We start from the raw sequence: 17,706 nt of genomic DNA on the forward strand, positions 1-17,706 counted from the left end.
ACTGATGCCACTTGCTGAAGGCACGGGTGGAAAAGGAAAAAACTGGGAAAGTGACACGATCAGTTGGGAAGAAAAGGGCAGAGGCCAGGCTGGAGGAACGAACCCAGGGGAATCATTCCATTTCCTGTGGCCCTGACCCTAGGGCCTGCTTCCTTCCAGGAGCTCAGGCCTCATGGTGCCCTGGAGCTTCCCGGGCAGATGGCCCAAGGCTGGGGCGTCCTGGGGACATTACCAGCTCTCTTCTTCCTGGTCTCCGGCCTTCTTCTTGGCCTGAGGTTTCACCAAGGACTCCACAGCTCGCTCCAACAGGTTCTTGCAGAAGGCCTGGTGGACCTGGGCCACAGGGTCAGCTGAGGAAGAGGAAGATCAGGGGCAGAGTTAAAAGGGTTTCATGGCCTTTTACCTATGAGCCCATCTTGTCTCTACATAGAAAACAGAGGGCGGCAGGAGGAACCCAGGATAGAATGGTCCCATCCAAAGCCCAGAACTACCTTGTTAAGGGGTTGGGAGGGGGGCGGGGGTGGGGAGAGCGGTCAGCCTCGGAGTGCAGAACCGAGACTATGCACAGCTGTGCACGCGTGGAGTGTCTCGGTGCTGAGCTCAGCACTTCCGATCGAGGCTGGAGGCTAAGGTGGTGGCCGCAAGCCTTGTAGAAAACAGAAAATGGGAAGGCAGATGACTCCCCACATCTCAGAGATGCTATCTCTTCTCCTTGTGACTCAGGAGGACAGCCAGCAGCGGGGGAAAAGGAGGTGGCTGCTGCCCAGACACGACAAGGAAGACTGCCCTGGTTCTCCAAAGCCTTGTCATGGGACTTGCGGCCAGCGATGGTCTGGCTGAGCTGATCAACGAACAAGGGTCCCTGCAACGCTTGCAGCAGCTGGCTGTCATCAGTTAGGTCCCCTGCCGGCAGGCTCAAAGCCAGGCATCACCAGCCCCTCCCCTCCCCTCGCACACACGTGTGGGCCTCACTCTGGCGAGAACAAGGAGGCAGGAAGGCCAGAGAACACCTAGGTGTGGACAAAGCCGACGGTGGGAGGGGCTGAGACGCAGGTTGGCTTTCGCTTTCATCCTTACTTTTTGGTGCTGTACCACGTTCTTATGTTGAGCAATAAAGTTATTTTTATAGAGAGGACAGTGGACACCCCTACTCCCCAAACTGTGTGACACACACAGCTGCACCTGTGGGACTGGCCTGCTCTCCCCTGACCCATGGCATCGAGCGGGGAACGGCACATGGGGAGCGAAGCCCGCTGGGCCGTTCAGGCCTGAGTCAACTGGCCTAGCGGCCACCACTCCAAAGCCAGGCGAGTCGAGTCCAATCACCGTCAAGCACCAGGGACGGCAAGCCGGCATCCGCTCCAGCGCCCGGAGCCCCGGCCTGCCACCACTCTGGGTGCTTGATGACCGCCTGTCGCCTACTGTTCCCTGTACATGTCTGTCTGCTTTCCAGTGGGACCCGGGCCAGCGAAGAGCAACCCCACACATCCCTTGTCTCTCCAGAGCACCGGGAACAAGGACGAGAGGACAGTCTGACCGATGCAAGGCTTTGAACGCCAGAGGAAGTTGAGCCACAGACGCAGCGCAGCTGCTGATCAGGCTCAGGAGCCCCCGAGCTTCAGGAGAAACCAGACTGAGACGTCCGGGTCTCCACGTGTCGGGGCGCAGTCACCCTGCTGTCCTGGTGGTGCTCGCGGCTCCCCCGAGCACAATGGCTGCAAGGTGCTCTCACCTGGGCTCCTCTGGGCACAGTACAGACTCTCCTTGGCAGCCGACTTCACTGACCAGCTCCGCTCCATGAAAAACTTCTGGCCCAGGGGGTGGCAGAGCCAGCGCAGCGAGTCAGGGACGGCGCTGCGCTCGGGGCCGCACAGACTCTGGGCTCGACTGAGGAAGTAGCTCTGTGGAAGGACAAGAGGCACAGGTGACCCTGGGGCAGCAGTAGGCTGGGGACAGGAGATCAGCGGGAGGGCTGGGACCCTCGAGTGCCTGAGAGTAAATGCCACCACCGAAGCCAGGACAAGCGGCCCAGTGGCCAGCCTGCAAGGAAAGGCCAAGAGAGACTTTGAAAGCCGCTGTGCCGGGCAGTTCAATGAGCCAGCACCAGGCCCCTCCTCTGCCTGCAGGGTAACATGCGTTTGGGCCCCGGGAGCAAGGACCACAGGGACAATGCTGTCCATTCACGTTTTCAGAAGTTCTGACGCGTTCTGACTGAGGGCATCTTCATTCTAAATCCGTGCTTTCTAACATGTAACACCACCGGGTACAGGCCAACTTGAAAGAGTTGGGCAGAGAAGGGTGTGGGGGAGGAGCACGAGGCACAGGGCACTCAGAAGCCCAGCGGAGGGACCCACCATGGTCACGTCTACCCTGGCCTCCACCCCAAGGGGCGCTGTCTCCGAGTGAGGCTCAGTCTGATGGTGCTGACCTTTCCTGGGCTCTCAGGAGCCATCAGCTAATGTAACGGCTCCAGGAGACTTGAATGCCAGGATCGGAAATGGCACCACCGAAGTGCCACCCACTGAAGGATCCCGGACCGAGAGGGCTGCTTCTCTCTGTGGGAGTCTGGAGGCAGCCGCCCGAACCCTGAACCCGAGAGGAAACGACCCGGCCAAACTGCTCTCCAGACGCACTGACATCATCACAGTGCTCGCGGGGCCAGCGGGACGTTTCGCTTAAACCTCTCCCCACGGGCCAGGGGCACCAGCGGCCCTTCCTCCTCTTTGCCGGCCCCCATGCCTGCAAAAGGGTCCTGCAGGGCAAAGGCAAAGGGGTCCCACGACCTCCTCCTGACCCTCAGGAGAGCACCTGCTGAACCGGGCTCACGAGGGCAGCGCTCAGAGCAGCAGCCAGCCCAGGCGGAGGCTGGGGTGGCCGGCGGCAACTCCGGGGCCCCGGGAGCCGGAGAGCCTTCTAACAGCTGGAAACGCTCCAACTCTCCCAAACTCTCCAGAGGGCACCTGCCTGGTGGCCGCTACGGGGGAGGCTGAGGGCCCCTGGCCTGAATGTGACCCAGCACCAGAGGCAGACACAGAGCCCGTTTGGGTTGTACTGAAAGAGGAACCCAGAGAAGCCATTTAGAAAATCATTACGTTAAAATACATTTCTATGCTGAATTCTTTAAAAAGAAAAAGAAAAATCTTAGTTATAACAAATCTCAGTTGGGGGTATGGCAGGAAAAGTTTGAGTTTAGTGGTGTGAATTAATAAGAAATATAAATCCATGAATAGTCACCCACAGTATGGCTTCTAGAAGGGAAATTGAGAAAATAACTTCCGATGCTCTTTTAATTTTCTTGGCACTACCACCCCATGACGATCTCCCAGAATTTTACAGACACCAGAGTTCCCCCGAGCCGAGGCCCAGGAGACCCTCCCCTGTAACTCATCCGCTAACTGCCGGATCCAGTGGCTGAGGCGGGACACTCAGCAGGGTTTAGATCCTGAGGGCCGCCACGCACCCTCCGGCCTATCCTAACTCCAGGCTGGGCCCTCCCACACCGCCTGACCTTCCGGTTCTCAAAGAGTGTGCCACAGCGCCCACAGCACTACAGTGAGCTTGCAGGGGCGCCGCCGGAGGTTACGTCTTTGAGGTAAACACGGCAATCCTCAATAGAAGTCAGGTACCACGTAAACTACTTGATGGAGGTAGTTCAGTCTCAAAGAGGTCTCAAAGACCTTCCTTTGGATGATGGCACATCGCCGTGAAGCTGAGTTTGCGGAGGTTGTAACGCCCAGCAAGTGCTGCGTGGAAATCGATGTGCAACAAAAAATGAAGGTGGTGGTGTCCACCCTGACCGCAAAGTTTGAGAAGGCACACATATCCCATTCGTAGGTAACTACAGTTAACAGTGAAATAATCTCTCCCTTCAATTTTGTGTATTACTTTTTAGTAGCTATTAAATTGTGGAGACATAGGTATCTATTAAGATACTTGTACCTACCTAACAGACAGAACTGTTAGGTGTTTCTTTTACTCCAGGCAAACCATGAAAAACGGACTGAGACACAAAGGGTGCCGGGAACGAAAAAGACAGGGAACCTTGGCCTAATCCGCTCCTAGAGGCGCGTGGGCGCCCCAGAGCCTGACTCCCTGGCTAGCTAAATATACTCGGCTGAGATCAAAGCCTCTCCCTCTTTTAGACAGTACTGTCTGGGCCTCTTCATCTGTCCCTTCCCGAGAGAAGCAAGCAGATGGAAGGGGCACTTACTCCCCTACAGGTCAGGACCTCTCCTCCGCCACCTGACAGAAAGCTGCCAGACGTCCATACCACTCACGTCCCAACGTTTGCACCGTGACCAGCACCTCCGCTTCCTGGAGAGTCACCCGAAGTGGGTGAAGACCGTGTGGGAGGGTGCTCCCTGCCACGGCTGGCCACGATCGCCAGCAGAAACGGCTCAGCCAACGATGGTACAAGCACGCGCTCGCAGTACCAGGTGCCTGTGTGGGATAACGAGCTGACGGAGGGAGAGGCCCAAGACTCAACCATCAGGTTCAAAGAAGCAAAACAGGGTTTTTGGTACGATCACGTTCCATCAAGTATAATGTGTGTGCGTCAGCGTGTGCAGGGAGGAAGTCCTGAAGAGGGCGTACCATGCTGTCCGCTGCTGCTGAGGTGCACCAGACACTTTCGGCGGTGGGCACGGGAGCGCACGGGCAGGGGCGGTTTCGGGGGAACCACGTTCCCGAGCCTCAGCGGCCACACACGTGTCTCTCACATGTGGGCTCGCTAATTCCCGTCAAAGGACAGCTGCGTCTCAGCAAAAAGGAGGATGGAAACCCTGGTGGAATTTTTGGGATGACGAGATGATCTCAAAATTTATACGGGAGGGTGAAGAGGAAACACTGGCACGGAAGCCAGAGGAGGAACATTTCCAGGCATCGAGACACATGAAAGGATTCAGCCCCTGCGGGCGTGTGGCGTGAGGGCACCGGGGCAGACTCGAGAGCCCAGACGCAGACCCGCCGTACGAGGACGCCTGGGTTAGGGAAAAGTCGCATTGGTGCAGTGGGAAAGGATAGTCACTTCATTTATTCTACTTTCTTCAAATCTGAACGAAGAAAACCACTTAATGCCAAGCCCTGACGGCAAACGCATGGCGATGCCAGAACTGTGAATGAATGGGACCAACCTAAGCCGACAACCTCCCAGAGACGCACGCAAATTGTACGCGCAACGGGCACCCCCCAACAGTGAATAACAGAAAAACAAGTGAGGCACATTCAGCCCCTCCCCAAAACTCATCCTGTAATCTTCTGCAGACTTGCAGGGACCCCGGGAGCACGGAGCCAGAACCCTGAAAGGGCAGGGGAGAGGGGAGAATCGGCGTTCCCGGAAACCACCAGCGTCCACAGCTCCCCCCACCCCGCAGGGGCGTGGGGCATTTCCTGCAGGCTGCACAGCACCTGCCCAGTGGGTGGTCCTGGAGGAGCAAGCGGCAGGGCTCAGCAGGACACAAAGTGGTAACAGGAGGACAGTCTGGGGCAGCGACATACCCACATGGGCAGAAAAGTAGACCTTGCACCCCTACCGCCAACGCACACAAACATCAGTTCCAGGTGGACTGTGGGCCCCTGTGTGGAAGCGCAGAATAAAGCGCCCAACAGATAGTACAGGAGACTCTCTTTGGGACTTGGAGGCAGGACAGATTTATGAAAACAGGACATACAACATCTACCTGTAAAGGTAAAGACTAATAACCTGGAGTTCACGAACGTTAAGAAACTGCTCACCCACTGCCGCATTGAGGGAGAGGACAGCATGCCCCCGGGGAGTGGGGAGGACGGAAGCGAGGCACGCACCCGTCATGGGGTCACAGCCAGATTAGAAAAGGCCTCCTCGGGCCGTAGAAGGACAGGAGCCCCGGATAAACAACAGGTAAAAGGCCTGGCCAGGGTTTTCACAAAAAGTCTACCCAAATAGTCAACACACCATCTGAATGGCCAATGCAAAGGTGCTGAACATTATTTGTCACCTGGGAAATGCAAATAAAAACCACAGTGAGACACCAGCAGCAGGGCTAACAAAACAAAACTGGCCCACTCGCGTGTTTCGTGAGGACGCAGGAGGACCACCAAACTCCTACACTGCTCACGGAGTGGAAGTCAGCACCACCGCTTCGGCAAACTGCTGGGCAGTGTTTACTCCGCGGAACCTCTGACCCAGCGATGCCGTTCCTAGAAATGCAGCCAGTCACATGTGTATTCACTGAGAGGTGAACTGGAACATTCGCTCACCGCTCACAACGACCCAGAGCAGGAATGATCCAGGCAGACGTCCGTCCGTCCGTCTACGAGAGTCGTCCTACAGTGGGACGCTACGGGGCCACGAGGACGGACCTTCTGCGACTGCACAGGACCCCGGGCAGAAGCCACCTGGTGCCCACAGAACACGCTCCGTGCCTCTGCCTCTGTCGCTTCAGGACAGGGCGCCCAGGCCCGGGGCTCAGGGCGCTGGTTACTCTGGCTGGAGAGCCCGGGGGAGGGGCAGTTTGCTGACTGCAAGGGGGCCCACAGGAGGCTTCTGGGGTCCTGGCTGCTTTCTCTCTCTTGCTGTGTCTGCTGGTTATATGGGCGTGTCCCCTGTGAAGTCACTGAACTGTGTCCTTACAATGTGTGTACTTTCCCACGTGCACATTGCACTGCAATAAAAAGTTTACAGGAACAATAAACAACAGGCAGATCAAACTGCGGTGACAGGACTCAGGATGACGGCTACCTGTGTAGGGGGCAGGGTGAGTGCGGAAATGCCGTGGGAGGTCTCTGGGGTGACGGGAACCTTCTGCTTCTTGATCTGCTTGGTGGTTACACGGGGAGCTCACTCTGAGAAAATTCATCAAGCTGTAAACGTGTGCACTTTTCTCTATGTGCACCGGGTTTCAATAAAATTAATGTCTTCAACGTACCTTCTGGGGGCAGAGGAGCCGCAGTGTGAGGACAGCGGCCCCGAGCACCGGGACAAACGAATGGAACAGAGGAGCAGCCTGGCCAACCGCCTGCTCTCAGCCTGGGGTCACCGCGCCCTGAGAGCCCCCCGTCTGCCCCAGGACCGGGTCAGGACCCCATGTGCTCTCTGGGCAGCTGGGTGGACCCCACCTCACGCTCATCCTGCCAACCTGAAGGCCTGCTCCTTGTCTGGACTTCCTGCCAGGCTGTCGCTCCTCCAGGACAGGGCAAATGTCCTGCTCGCTGCTGCACTTCCACTCTGAGAAGTGCCTGGCCCACGGTCATGTTTGCCGAACGAGTGTTTTATCTAGCGTCATGGGAACCGGGTCGAGGCACACCCACTGTCACCTAGATTACTGTGATCCACTTCAGGAAACACCCCCGTCACCACGGGGCACGTTCCCATTCACGCTCAGCTCCTCAGTGCCATTACCGATACACGAAAGCAAACGGAGACGTGATGGACACGGCTGAGGTACGTGGCAGCCTCCCAAAGCAGGCGCTGAATAAAACCCACCCGTCTCTGCTGCGGCGAGAGCCTGCCTGCGAACCAGCAGGTGACAGGGCTCGCGAACCACCTCTGCGGCCTCCCGGGCTGGCTCCACACCAGGCGCCCTGGAGGCTCCTGGTGACCACAGCGCCCGCCCTGGTCTGCCCGGCTCGCTGCAGACACCTTCTACGCTATTTCTGGATCCACGCGACGCGACCAACACAAGGTGCCCAATGAATAACTCTTTAAGCAAATAAGTGAACCAGGGGACACAACCAGAAGATTCCAGGAATTTTTATCACCGCTCAAGAGCAGAAGAGTCCCTGTTGACCTTCGAGTACGGGTCACTGTGTGTGTCACCGAGCGGATCTCATCCCAGAGCACCAACGCGCCCTGCTTCCGCTGGTGAGCGCCGCGGCGGGTGCGCGCCAGCCTGCTGGACCGCCCTGAGCGCCCGAAGGACCCACGGAGCGCACGCGTGCCCCCCAGGCGGGCAGCGCCGCAGGAGGGGCCGAGGGGACTTACCGCCAGGAAGCCCAGCCGGCCTCCGCACCGGGTGCGCAGCCCCACGGCGGCCGTCAGGTGGATCTCCGCCAGCGTGCTTGGCGGGATCTTCTCCTCCGCGCACTCGGCCAGGTTCACGGCGCACAGAGCCATGTGGACGTCCGAACAGGCAGATCCCGCGGGGAGCTTCCCTGTGGGGGCAGATGCTGGTGTTGACACGCTCCCCAGCCCCAGGCTTCCCCCGCTTTCTCCAGCACAGCCAGGGTGCCAGCGGAGCCATGCGAGACAGCGCCTGGACGGTGACCACACGGTCCTGGACGGGGCGCCGGGCCCCGCAGCTCGGTAGCCACGTGCTCCTTCCCACCTCGCAGAGGGGCCGGAGAAAAGGCGGGCCAGGGCACGTGTCTGAGCGGGAGGGCCGTGAGGACAGGCCCACAGCGGGCTCAGAGGCGCACACCGTAGCAGTTCCCAAAACAGTGTCACCACCACAGCAGCGGTCTGCTGAGACAGAACCGTGTCTCTAAACTTGGCAAGGGTGGTGATGAAGACATTTTAAACAGCCTGACTTGTATTTATTTTCCCTTAACAGACCCCAGCACAGCATATAACCACGCACCCCCTTGGAGGAGGGAGTGGCACAGCACCGAGCAATGACAGCCACGGCCACACGTGTCTTGGGTTAGCAGCTGGAGGGCGGGAGAGGCTCACGCCCCCTCCCACATGAGGGTGGCACAGCCCACCCGAGGTGGCCCCGACACCAGGCAGAAGGGACCTCACAGAGGCGCGGCGGCCCATCGAGGCTCTCAGGCTTTCAGCCTGTTGCTCGCTTCGGTCCTCACTACAGGACGGGGAGGTGGCCAGGGTACGCGGTCGCCTCCCTTTGCTAAGGGATGAAGCTGAGCCTCAGGGTGGGCCCATGCCAGAGGTCCAGGCAGGGGCCAGGCCAGGCCTCGCAACCTGACCCAGCGCTGCATTCTCCCCACGGGGCCACTCCAGCTCCCTGGTCTTCTCGTCAGAGGAGGGAGACCGCACCCCCACGCTTCATGCTGCACGGGTGGGAGGCGCCCATCTCCCTGGAGGTGCCCCCAGGCTGTCTCCTCTGAGGCAGGGAGGGTGGAGGGCAGTGCGGGAGCCACGTGTTAGCTGCCTCTGTCCCCCCAGTCAGTGCCACGCACACCGCACGGCAGAACCGGTGGAGGCTGCGCACCCTTCCGTGCAAAGCCAAGACTTTCCAGAAAGCCTTTCGTGAAACCTCCCCCAACAGGTACCCACCCCCGGGCGAGCCTGGTCCTTCTGCCCCGTCCACCACACCGAACTGCAACCCACTTGCTGACCTGTCTGCCTCTGTCAGAGCAGGAGTTTGCTGAATGAAATAAACTGTCATGTTCCACTGGATCTAAGATGTCAACAATTTTAAGTGTCATGATTAATGTAAGTGCCATTGAGGAAGAAACACTGCCGACGCGCCCACGGCACGCCACTGTGTAGAGGATCAGCCCAGGTGTAGAGACGATAATGGGAACATTCGTGTGCGCCTCAAACCGATGAACTGCGGTCACAAGCCACCCCGACAGCCACGGATGCGGCAGAGAACTGGCAAACCAAGCTGGGGTGGGAAGGCGGCTCGGGGCACCTCGAGGCAGCGGGCAGCGGCGGCGCCTCTCACCTGTGATGTGCAGCTGGTGCAGCCTGTGATAGGCCAGGGCTGCATCCCGGGCGCTGGCCTTGGCTTCGTCCTCAAAGCCCGCCGTGGTGGCCGGGGTGGCCCGCCGGCACCGGAAGACCTTCTTGAGCAGCCAGCGCACCAGGCGCAGCTTCTGCAGGCTGTAGCGGATCACGTTCCAGGAGAGGCTGCAGGCCAGGTCCAGGCGGGAGGTGGGCAGTGCCCGGCCCAGCACTGACAGGCAAGTTTGTAGGTTGGCGGCAGCAGCCGCAAAATCCCCCTAGAAAACAGCAGAAGGTGTGATGCTCACTGGCCTTGCCGTGGCCTTTTTACGTTTCAATGAAAACTTTTCCTTGCCCTGGTTGGTGTAGCTAAGTGGATTGAGCACTGGTCTGAGAGCCAAGGGGTTACAGGTTCGACTCCCAGCCAGGGTGCACGCCTGGGTTGTGGGCCAGGTCCCCAGTGCAGGATGTGTAGGAGGCAGCCACACATTGATGTTTCTCTCCCCCCTTTCTCCTTCCCTTCCCCTCTGTCTGGGAATAAATGAATAAAAGCTTTAGAAAAATTTTCCCCCTCTCCCTTCATTTTCCAGATCATCAGAGTAATACATGCTCCCTGAAGAAAATCTGGGAGAATTCAGAAAGCCATGAAAAGAAGGAAATCACTGTTATCTTATCCCATAGCAAGGACTACTGGCATTTTAATATATTTTCTCCCAGCCTTTTTACTAAGTTGGGATTAACTGTGTTTTATCTCTGAGCAAATACTCTTCAGTTTCCCACAGTAGCTTTTATACATAAAATGATAACATACATTTAGATAACTTATGCGACCTTTTAGGATCTCAAAGTGTGGTCCCTGGGGGTGACCGCAGCATCAGCCCCTGGGATCTGTTAGAAATGCAAATTCTTTTTTTAAAGGTTTTATTTATTTATTTTTAGAGAGGGGGGAAGGGGGGGAGAAAGAGAGGGAGAGAAATATCAGTGTGTGGGTTGCCTCTCACACACCCTGCACCGGGACCTGGCCTGCAACCCAGGCATGTGCCCTGACTGGGAATCGAACCAGCTATCTTTTGGTTTGCAGACCGCATTCAATCCACTGAGCTACACCCACCAGCACAGAAATGCAAATTCTTGATGTACCACTCCCACATTCCTGGGCCTACAGAGTCTAACCCCCACCCCCCCAAGCCTTCATGTGATTCTGATGCCTGCTGAAGTCCGGGAAGCAGCTTTAGCAAACACACAACACACTATTCTAACCGAGGATGTGGATGAACTATTCCACCGGCCTGAGAGAGCCTATGGCCCTGTACTGAAGCCTTCTTTCTCTGTTTCTCTCATCACTGAGGGTTCAGAGACTCCGGCCACCACCTGGGGAAACTGGAAGTAATCTTCCCTCTCCTTCCCCACATCATACAGCGAGGATGACATCTGTTCTGGTCTTCCCGTATCATTACAGGAAAGCGGATTATTACAAGGGGAGAGCGGGTGACAACATACTCAGAGGGACAACCTCTACAGTGGTGGTGGCATCTTTCCAGCCAGGAGAAGCACCTGTATTTACAGATTCCAAAGGAGGTGGCCTTCTTTTGTACCCACAGCTCCTCCCATCTTTCCTGTCCAGGAAGGTTGGCTGTTCCCAGGGCTCAACCTTTGGCTCTTGCCTCTCCCAACTCTCTAATCCAACTCTGCCCAGGCAGCCCCCGCCCCCACAGGTGCAGAGCTTCCAGCACACTCTGGCCCCGGCCCTCCCCAGCCCCCACGGCCTGCTGTCTGGTGGCGTCTCACGGTACAGGGCCCTCTCTCCGCACTTCCAAACACCGTGGCTTAGACAGAGTCCACATGTTCCAGGCTCCTATCTTTGAGCCAATGTCATGGTCACTTTCTTTCCATTTTACGTCTCAGGTCTTCCTTGACATGCCTTCTAATTCCAGGTCCTCGCCACCTTCCCCACCGGCTCCCGTGCATTTTTTGGCCTCTCTCCAGAACCACACTCTATAAACATGGACCGAAACCTGCCTGCAGGATATGTGTCCTGGGGTTCTGTTCCCTGGGAGCAGCCCCACTCCAGGCGGGCCCCGACAAGTGCACCTACGCTGCAGGAGCCAGGCCCGGGCACGGTGCCGGCGGGCCCAGGCTGCTTCGGGAGGGGGGCCCGGGCCCGTGTCTCTCCGCTGCAGCAGGGTGTTCTGGTTCTTGCGCCTCCTGAGACAGGGACGTTCAACCCTTCCTTCAGGGCCGAGCTGCTCCAGAACCCGACCCGTAAACTGTCTTGTTGGTTTCAAAAGAAAACTTCCAGCTAATTTTCCTGCTCAAAAATCTTCCTGGCTCTCCAAAGAATTGGGAAAAAAGCCCCCAGTCGGTTTCCAGTCAGAGCCCTCTCCGTTTGGGCCCCAGCGACGCCGCCGGCAGCCTCAGCCCCACTCTCTCCCGATGGTCCCCACGCTCCAGGCACACCCGTCCACTCGCCGCTCCCCAACTGCCCATGTGTTCACGCCTTTCGCTCCGCGTGGCAGGTCCTCCCTGCCCCCTGACCACTCCGCCAAGCCCCAGGTTCCCTCGGCCAGAACGTCTCCCGTCCCCACGCTCCCGCAGCACCTCAGCCTTCCTCTGTCACCCCACGTGCACGGAGCCATTTACGCTCAGGTGCCTCTGCTCCACTGCCCGCCCTGGCAGAGTCTGGGGGCAGGGTCCCTCCCTCCTCGCAAACCCTGCTTGCCCCTGCAAGCACCCACCACAGGACTTTATTCGCTGGGGTGCTTAACACAACTTGCTGAGTTGCCGGCTGACCCTGGGCGGGGGGGGGAGGAGGGGGAGAGGTGAACGGGAGCTCACCCGGGCGAGGTCCAAGTCCGCCTGCTTCCGGTGCCTCCAGAAGGTGACCGAGGAGCGCGAGTGTGGCCGGATCACCGGCTCCCCGTGGACCAGCAGCTTCACGAAGACGCTCAGGACAATCACGCCGTTCACCAGCCACAGGAGGAGCGTTGGCATCATCCAGTCAAACCAGCCCCCAGCACCTACAGAGCAGCTCCCGGTCAGCCTGAGAGGAGGGCACCTGCCCGACCCCTAGCACTGTGACAGGGAAGAGCCTACCAATCCATTTGCAGAAGAAAGGGTGCGTAACAAGATCGCCTCGTTTACTAACGATGTCTAAATGCTTAGGACAGGAATAACCCACACTGCAGGAGAGCCTGAGACAATTCTGGACTCTAAATAGGAACCCTACAACCCTTGTCACTACGGAGCCAAGTGCCACAGAAAATCTTTGTTAGCCAAGGGGGTCAGGCCACAGGTTCTAGGACTCAGGTGAAAACAGCCCCCGCCCCCACCCCGGGGAATTACAGCAGCGCAGGTTCTTGGATTATTGTGCTCTTTCTGACTAAACTTCGGTTTGCTCTGTTACTTCCAAAATGCGACTTATGCCGGTCCCTGTCAAAAGCAAGCAGGCCAGGGTGACTGCCAAAGCCCTCTGGGGCCTGGTGGACAAGCCACGCAGTCTGCACACAGGGCCGGCCTCTCCCATGGCAAGCCACCCGTGTGGGTGGCACGAGGACTCGTCTACCCACCTGACTCCAGTGACAGCATGCTGCGGCCGGAGCCCGAGTACGGGTGCTGGTCTGGGTCTCGGGACCCTCCCCACTGCAGCAGGGCGGTCAGGGGGTTAAAGGACAAGCACAGGAAGGTGAGGACACACAGCAGGATCCGGGAGCGGTCCACCATGCCCAGCGCTATGGGAGGAGAGTCCGGCTCATCTTTGACCTTCAACACAGGGCCATGAGGTTAGAGTGAACGAATGCTGCGTGGGTTTCCATAACATCTTACTTTTACACAGCTCAGAATCAGACTGTGACGTGGAAACTGAAGACCACTGAGCCAGACAGCAGCGGAGCCAGGAGGAAACTGCCACTCAAGCCCTGCAGCCCTCGCCCTCCTGCCGCCTGGGAAAGAACACACGTTGAGGACCAGAGGCGGACAGGCTGCGCCTTCCTGGCAGGGCTCCACCCCGGCAGGGCGCAGGCGCGGCTACTCCCGTGTGATGCCACCCCAGGCAAGGCCGGCCCAGTGAGCAGCGGAGTGGCGGCCTGAGGCTCGACAGGGGTGTGTACACCACCTGCACAGGTGTGCAAGGGAGCTTCGCGGGTGAGGAAAATGCTCTGTATCTTCACTATAGCAGTAGTTACATTAATGTGCATGTGATAAAACTGTACGATACTGCAAAACAGGAGCACTTTATTACACATAAATTAGGCCTCAACAGAGTTGACTAAAGACCATACTTCAGCATGTATCTATATAGAGGGGCTTGCCTGTTTTAAAACCATAATCCTGCCTTTTCCCCTCCCCACTTTACAGAGGGAGAACTGGAGGCAGAGGCCTTGCCCACCCGGGAGCCCCACAGGGGGAGGGAGGCTGGGTTGCATCTCCCCCGACTCCCAGCATGCACGAACCATGCCCCTCCTTTCCAGTGTTTTAAAATCATTCAAAAATTTCTTATGAAACAATAAAGTGCCATGTTGGTGTTCAGCACCGTAAAAAAACAATTTCTTATGCTGTTGAGGCCTAGCTAATTTGATGCATATGTCATATGGCCTTTTGTTATCAAACAGAATCACATTTATAAAATATTTGAGAAAAATTCACTAAGCTTCCTTAGTAAAACTAAGTGTGTGATACCACAAACAGTCTGGCCAAAAGCGTACACTGGAAGGGAAGCTGGCGCACTCAGAGTCAGACAGCGCCAGCGCTGAGATCCACTGCAGACCCAGTGGTCCCCGCGGGTGCCCAGGAAGATCATTAGGCTCGAGCCTCTTTTAACCAATTCCATTAAACAGCAGTTGCTGGGAGGCCTCCTTGGTCCATTAGAGGCCCGTGGTTGGAATGCTATCTGTTAGACTGCACCCTGTAGTCATTTCCAGAAGAGGGCCCAGAGGCAGCTCCGCCCTAAACTGAGTGAGGAGCCTCACACAGTGGTCTTGCCAGGCCCGTTACAGGCAAGGGAAGTAAGGAGGCGCCTCCAGCAATGCCTGGCGCCCGCAGGACGGCTGCCGTGTGTTTCCGCTCTGGATCTGGCCCTCAGTCCTCTTGGACGGGCCCTTTCAGCAAGACCGGTTCAACGGGGCCACGTTGAACCAGTTAAACAGCCCCTGCTATTTCCCCCCACAGAGTCAGTGTTCTCTTTCTCTTCCTCTTTATTGTCCCAGGCCTGGCTAATTCCACCGAGTTCCTGCTCCTACCCAGCCCGGGTCCTCTGAACACCAGAGGCACCTGTCTGTGGCCTCCCCACTACTGACCTGGGAGAGATGGGGGAGACCCAGGGGCTGGGAGATTTCAAAAGTTCATACCTTTGCCTCATCCAATAGAGGGCTTCCGGGCTCAGAGTCGATGGAGTAGGGAGAGAAGCCAGCCTGGGACCCCGAATCGGAGGCCGGAGGGGACATCAGAAGCACATTCTGATTAAAGTCGTCGATTTTCAGATCCACATCAGTGTCCACCAGGCTGCCTAGGTCAATGCCCTTCAGGAGCTCTGCAAAGAAAACCCTATCTGGCAAACGATCTGTTTCCCAGAGTCCTGCCTGGGCTGGGGCGGGGCGGGGCTGGGCGAGGGGTGCATGGCCCCTGCTCCTGCTTCACCCCTGGAGGCACCTCTTGCGCATCAGTGGGCCCTCCCCAGAGCCCGGCACAGGACTTCGCCTGAGACCAGGCCTGACAGCCCTTCCCTCAATGAGCACACTCACTGTTTTTCTGACTCGCCAGCTTCAGCACCATGTTCTCCTGGCGCAGTTTGTGATTGACCTGCTGCAAGTATTTGATGTAGTCAATGGCCTTCCTCAAAACGCCAGATTTGTGCATCTGGGAGGGAGATGGGTAAAAACACAGCAGCATCAGTGCAGGCTGCACAGTGAGGAGAGTGGAGGCCCAGGGCTCGTGCGTGACAGCAAGGAGGCTCCGAAGGGGGTGGCGCCAGGTCCAGATGCCAGCTCTCCCACCGATCAGCTCTGCTGTCAGGACAAGCACCTGACATCTCTGAACCTCACTTTCCTCCTCCTTAGGATGAGGATAAGGATAATGGTATAAATCACAGGCATGCAGTGAGGGCTCAAGGGGATAATACACGGAAAGAGCTTAGCTGCTGGCCTGGCACACAGTGACACGTGATAAATTTAGCTATAGGACTACTTCCTGTAATAATCCCGGCACCAAACAAAGTTTAAACAAATGACAAAAAACCAGAGCACTGCTGGACAGTTTATCTTAAAGTAAAGGTATATCAGGTACCTTTCAGATTTGTAGGCGACAAAGGAAAGTGAAATTTTCTCTCAAAATAGAGATGAAGAACAAATAGGTAAAAAAGAAAATTTAGGTGTCAGTGTGCAAGAAGATATATTCACTGAAACATCAGAAATACATAAAAAACCCAGCCCTGGCTGGTGTGGCTCAGCGGATTGAGCGCAGGCCCTCGAACCAAAGGGTCTCCGCTATGATTCCCAGGCAGGGCACATGCCTGGGTTGCAGACCAGGTCCCCGGTGGGGGATGCATGAGAGGCAACCACACATTGATGTTTCTCTCCCTCTCTTCCCTCCCTCCCTTTCCTTCTCTCTGGGGATATACAGATAAAATCTTTAAAAAAAAAAAACAAGAAATATATAAAAAATCAACTTCCTCTATTTGCTGTTGATCCCACACCAGTTCCAGTTTCTCTCTTCCTTAATGGGTAAATGTATCACTGGCCACCCTGAACACACTTCAACACAGGCCAGCGACGCGGTCGGCCGACTTCGAGGCCCATGCAGCTGTGTGCCTGGCCCCCATGGGTGGCAGGCGTTTCTCTGCCTGTGACTCTGGGGTCCGTGATCACTGCAGAACAGAGCCAAAGGTCCAGGAAGGCCACTGTCTTACCCAACCCACAACAGTCCACTTACACTGGTTAATATTTTGTACTCTTGAAAAGCTAAAATGCTTTATTTAATAAGAAAGCAGCTAATTTGCATTCACTCAGCCAGGGCCTGGAGACTCCTCAATTCCTGAAGCAAGACCAGGTGGGGGGAGGACTGTAGGGCATGAAACACCATTTTGCTTGGCACCTACCTTGGCATCTGTCCCCATGACCAGGTCCTTCAACTCGATGATTTTGTCATTGATGGAGGAGCGATACCGCTTCTCAATGATGTTGTGTGTCGTCCGTCTTTCTCCCTCTTTGGGGGGCTCGAGCTGCTTGACTCCCCCGGGAACCTGCTTAATGGGCACCTTCTCCTGCCCCATCATCACAGGCATTGTGGTCAGAATGGTCCCACTGCTGCCCACCAGGGTCTAGAACAGGCACAGACACAGGGCAGTTACCCCTTGGTTGGTCTGAGTAAAGCAACCTCACTGGACAAACCTGAGGCTTGTCCACGTGGCACCAGCTGGTGCCCGGCTCTGGGTGGTCTGAGACCCTTTCAGGGTTAAGTCCGAGAAGCCTCAAGAAGTCCAAGGAGCAACGGGACCTCGGGTCCTATGCCTCTTTCAGACTCACTGTTCATAACTCACGCTTCGCTAGGACTAATATAGGTAAAATTGTCTTATCCTTTGGTCTGGGGATCCAGAAACAAGTCATGTGACTTCCGTTTTCTCGCTGAACCACTGACCCTCTCTGAACTGAGCTTGCATGCAGCACGCCACATCACTCTGGCCCTAGGAAGGACTTCTTCCTACAGTGTGACACATTTTCCCCCTCACGTGACAATGAAGTAACTTACTGCATTTCCTTATACTATGCGGCCATCAAAAAGCTTGAGGGCAGAAGTGACACTCTCATCAGAGCGATTTCATTAAGTAAATAGGCCAACCATAGAGGCTTCCCCCATTTCTCCCCTCAAATTTGATTTTCCCCAGCCCTGGCTGGCATAGCTCAGTGGATTGAGCATGGGCTGCGAACCAAAGTGTCGCAGGTTCCATTCCCAGTCAGGGTACATGCCTGGGTTGCAGGCCATGACCCCCAGCAACCGCACATTGATGTTTCTCTCTCTCTCTCTTTCTCCCACCCTTCCTTCTCTAAAAATAAATAAATAAAATCTTTTAAAAAATTTGCTTTCCCCCCTCTGTCTCTATTTGCACTAATTTT

General features: G+C 56.6%; 1 protein-coding gene across 1 annotated transcript in view; it reads right to left on the bottom strand.

Moving 5' to 3' along the window:
* SREBF2 (sterol regulatory element binding transcription factor 2) overlaps nucleotides 1-17,706 on the bottom strand; it is a 55,704-nt gene that overhangs the window by 10,164 nt on the left and 27,834 nt on the right. Inside the window, exons 5-13 of the mRNA XM_045834814.1 lie at nucleotides 16,692-16,913; nucleotides 15,340-15,454; nucleotides 14,947-15,128; nucleotides 13,171-13,363; nucleotides 12,440-12,621; nucleotides 9,606-9,882; nucleotides 7,961-8,130; nucleotides 1,733-1,901; nucleotides 233-350 (exon numbers count right to left, since the gene is read on the bottom strand). Of these exons, the coding sequence (XP_045690770.1) occupies nucleotides 233-350; nucleotides 1,733-1,901; nucleotides 7,961-8,130; nucleotides 9,606-9,882; nucleotides 12,440-12,621; nucleotides 13,171-13,363; nucleotides 14,947-15,128; nucleotides 15,340-15,454; nucleotides 16,692-16,913 (1,628 nt within the window). The remainder of the gene's footprint in view (nucleotides 1-232; nucleotides 351-1,732; nucleotides 1,902-7,960; nucleotides 8,131-9,605; nucleotides 9,883-12,439; nucleotides 12,622-13,170; nucleotides 13,364-14,946; nucleotides 15,129-15,339; nucleotides 15,455-16,691; nucleotides 16,914-17,706) is intronic.

The sequence above is a fragment of the Phyllostomus hastatus genome, unplaced genomic scaffold (assembly GCF_019186645.2).
Source record: "Phyllostomus hastatus isolate PE091 unplaced genomic scaffold, TTU_PhHast_1.1 phas_contig_198, whole genome shotgun sequence".
NCBI classification, from domain to species: Eukaryota; Metazoa; Chordata; class Mammalia; order Chiroptera; family Phyllostomidae; genus Phyllostomus; species Phyllostomus hastatus.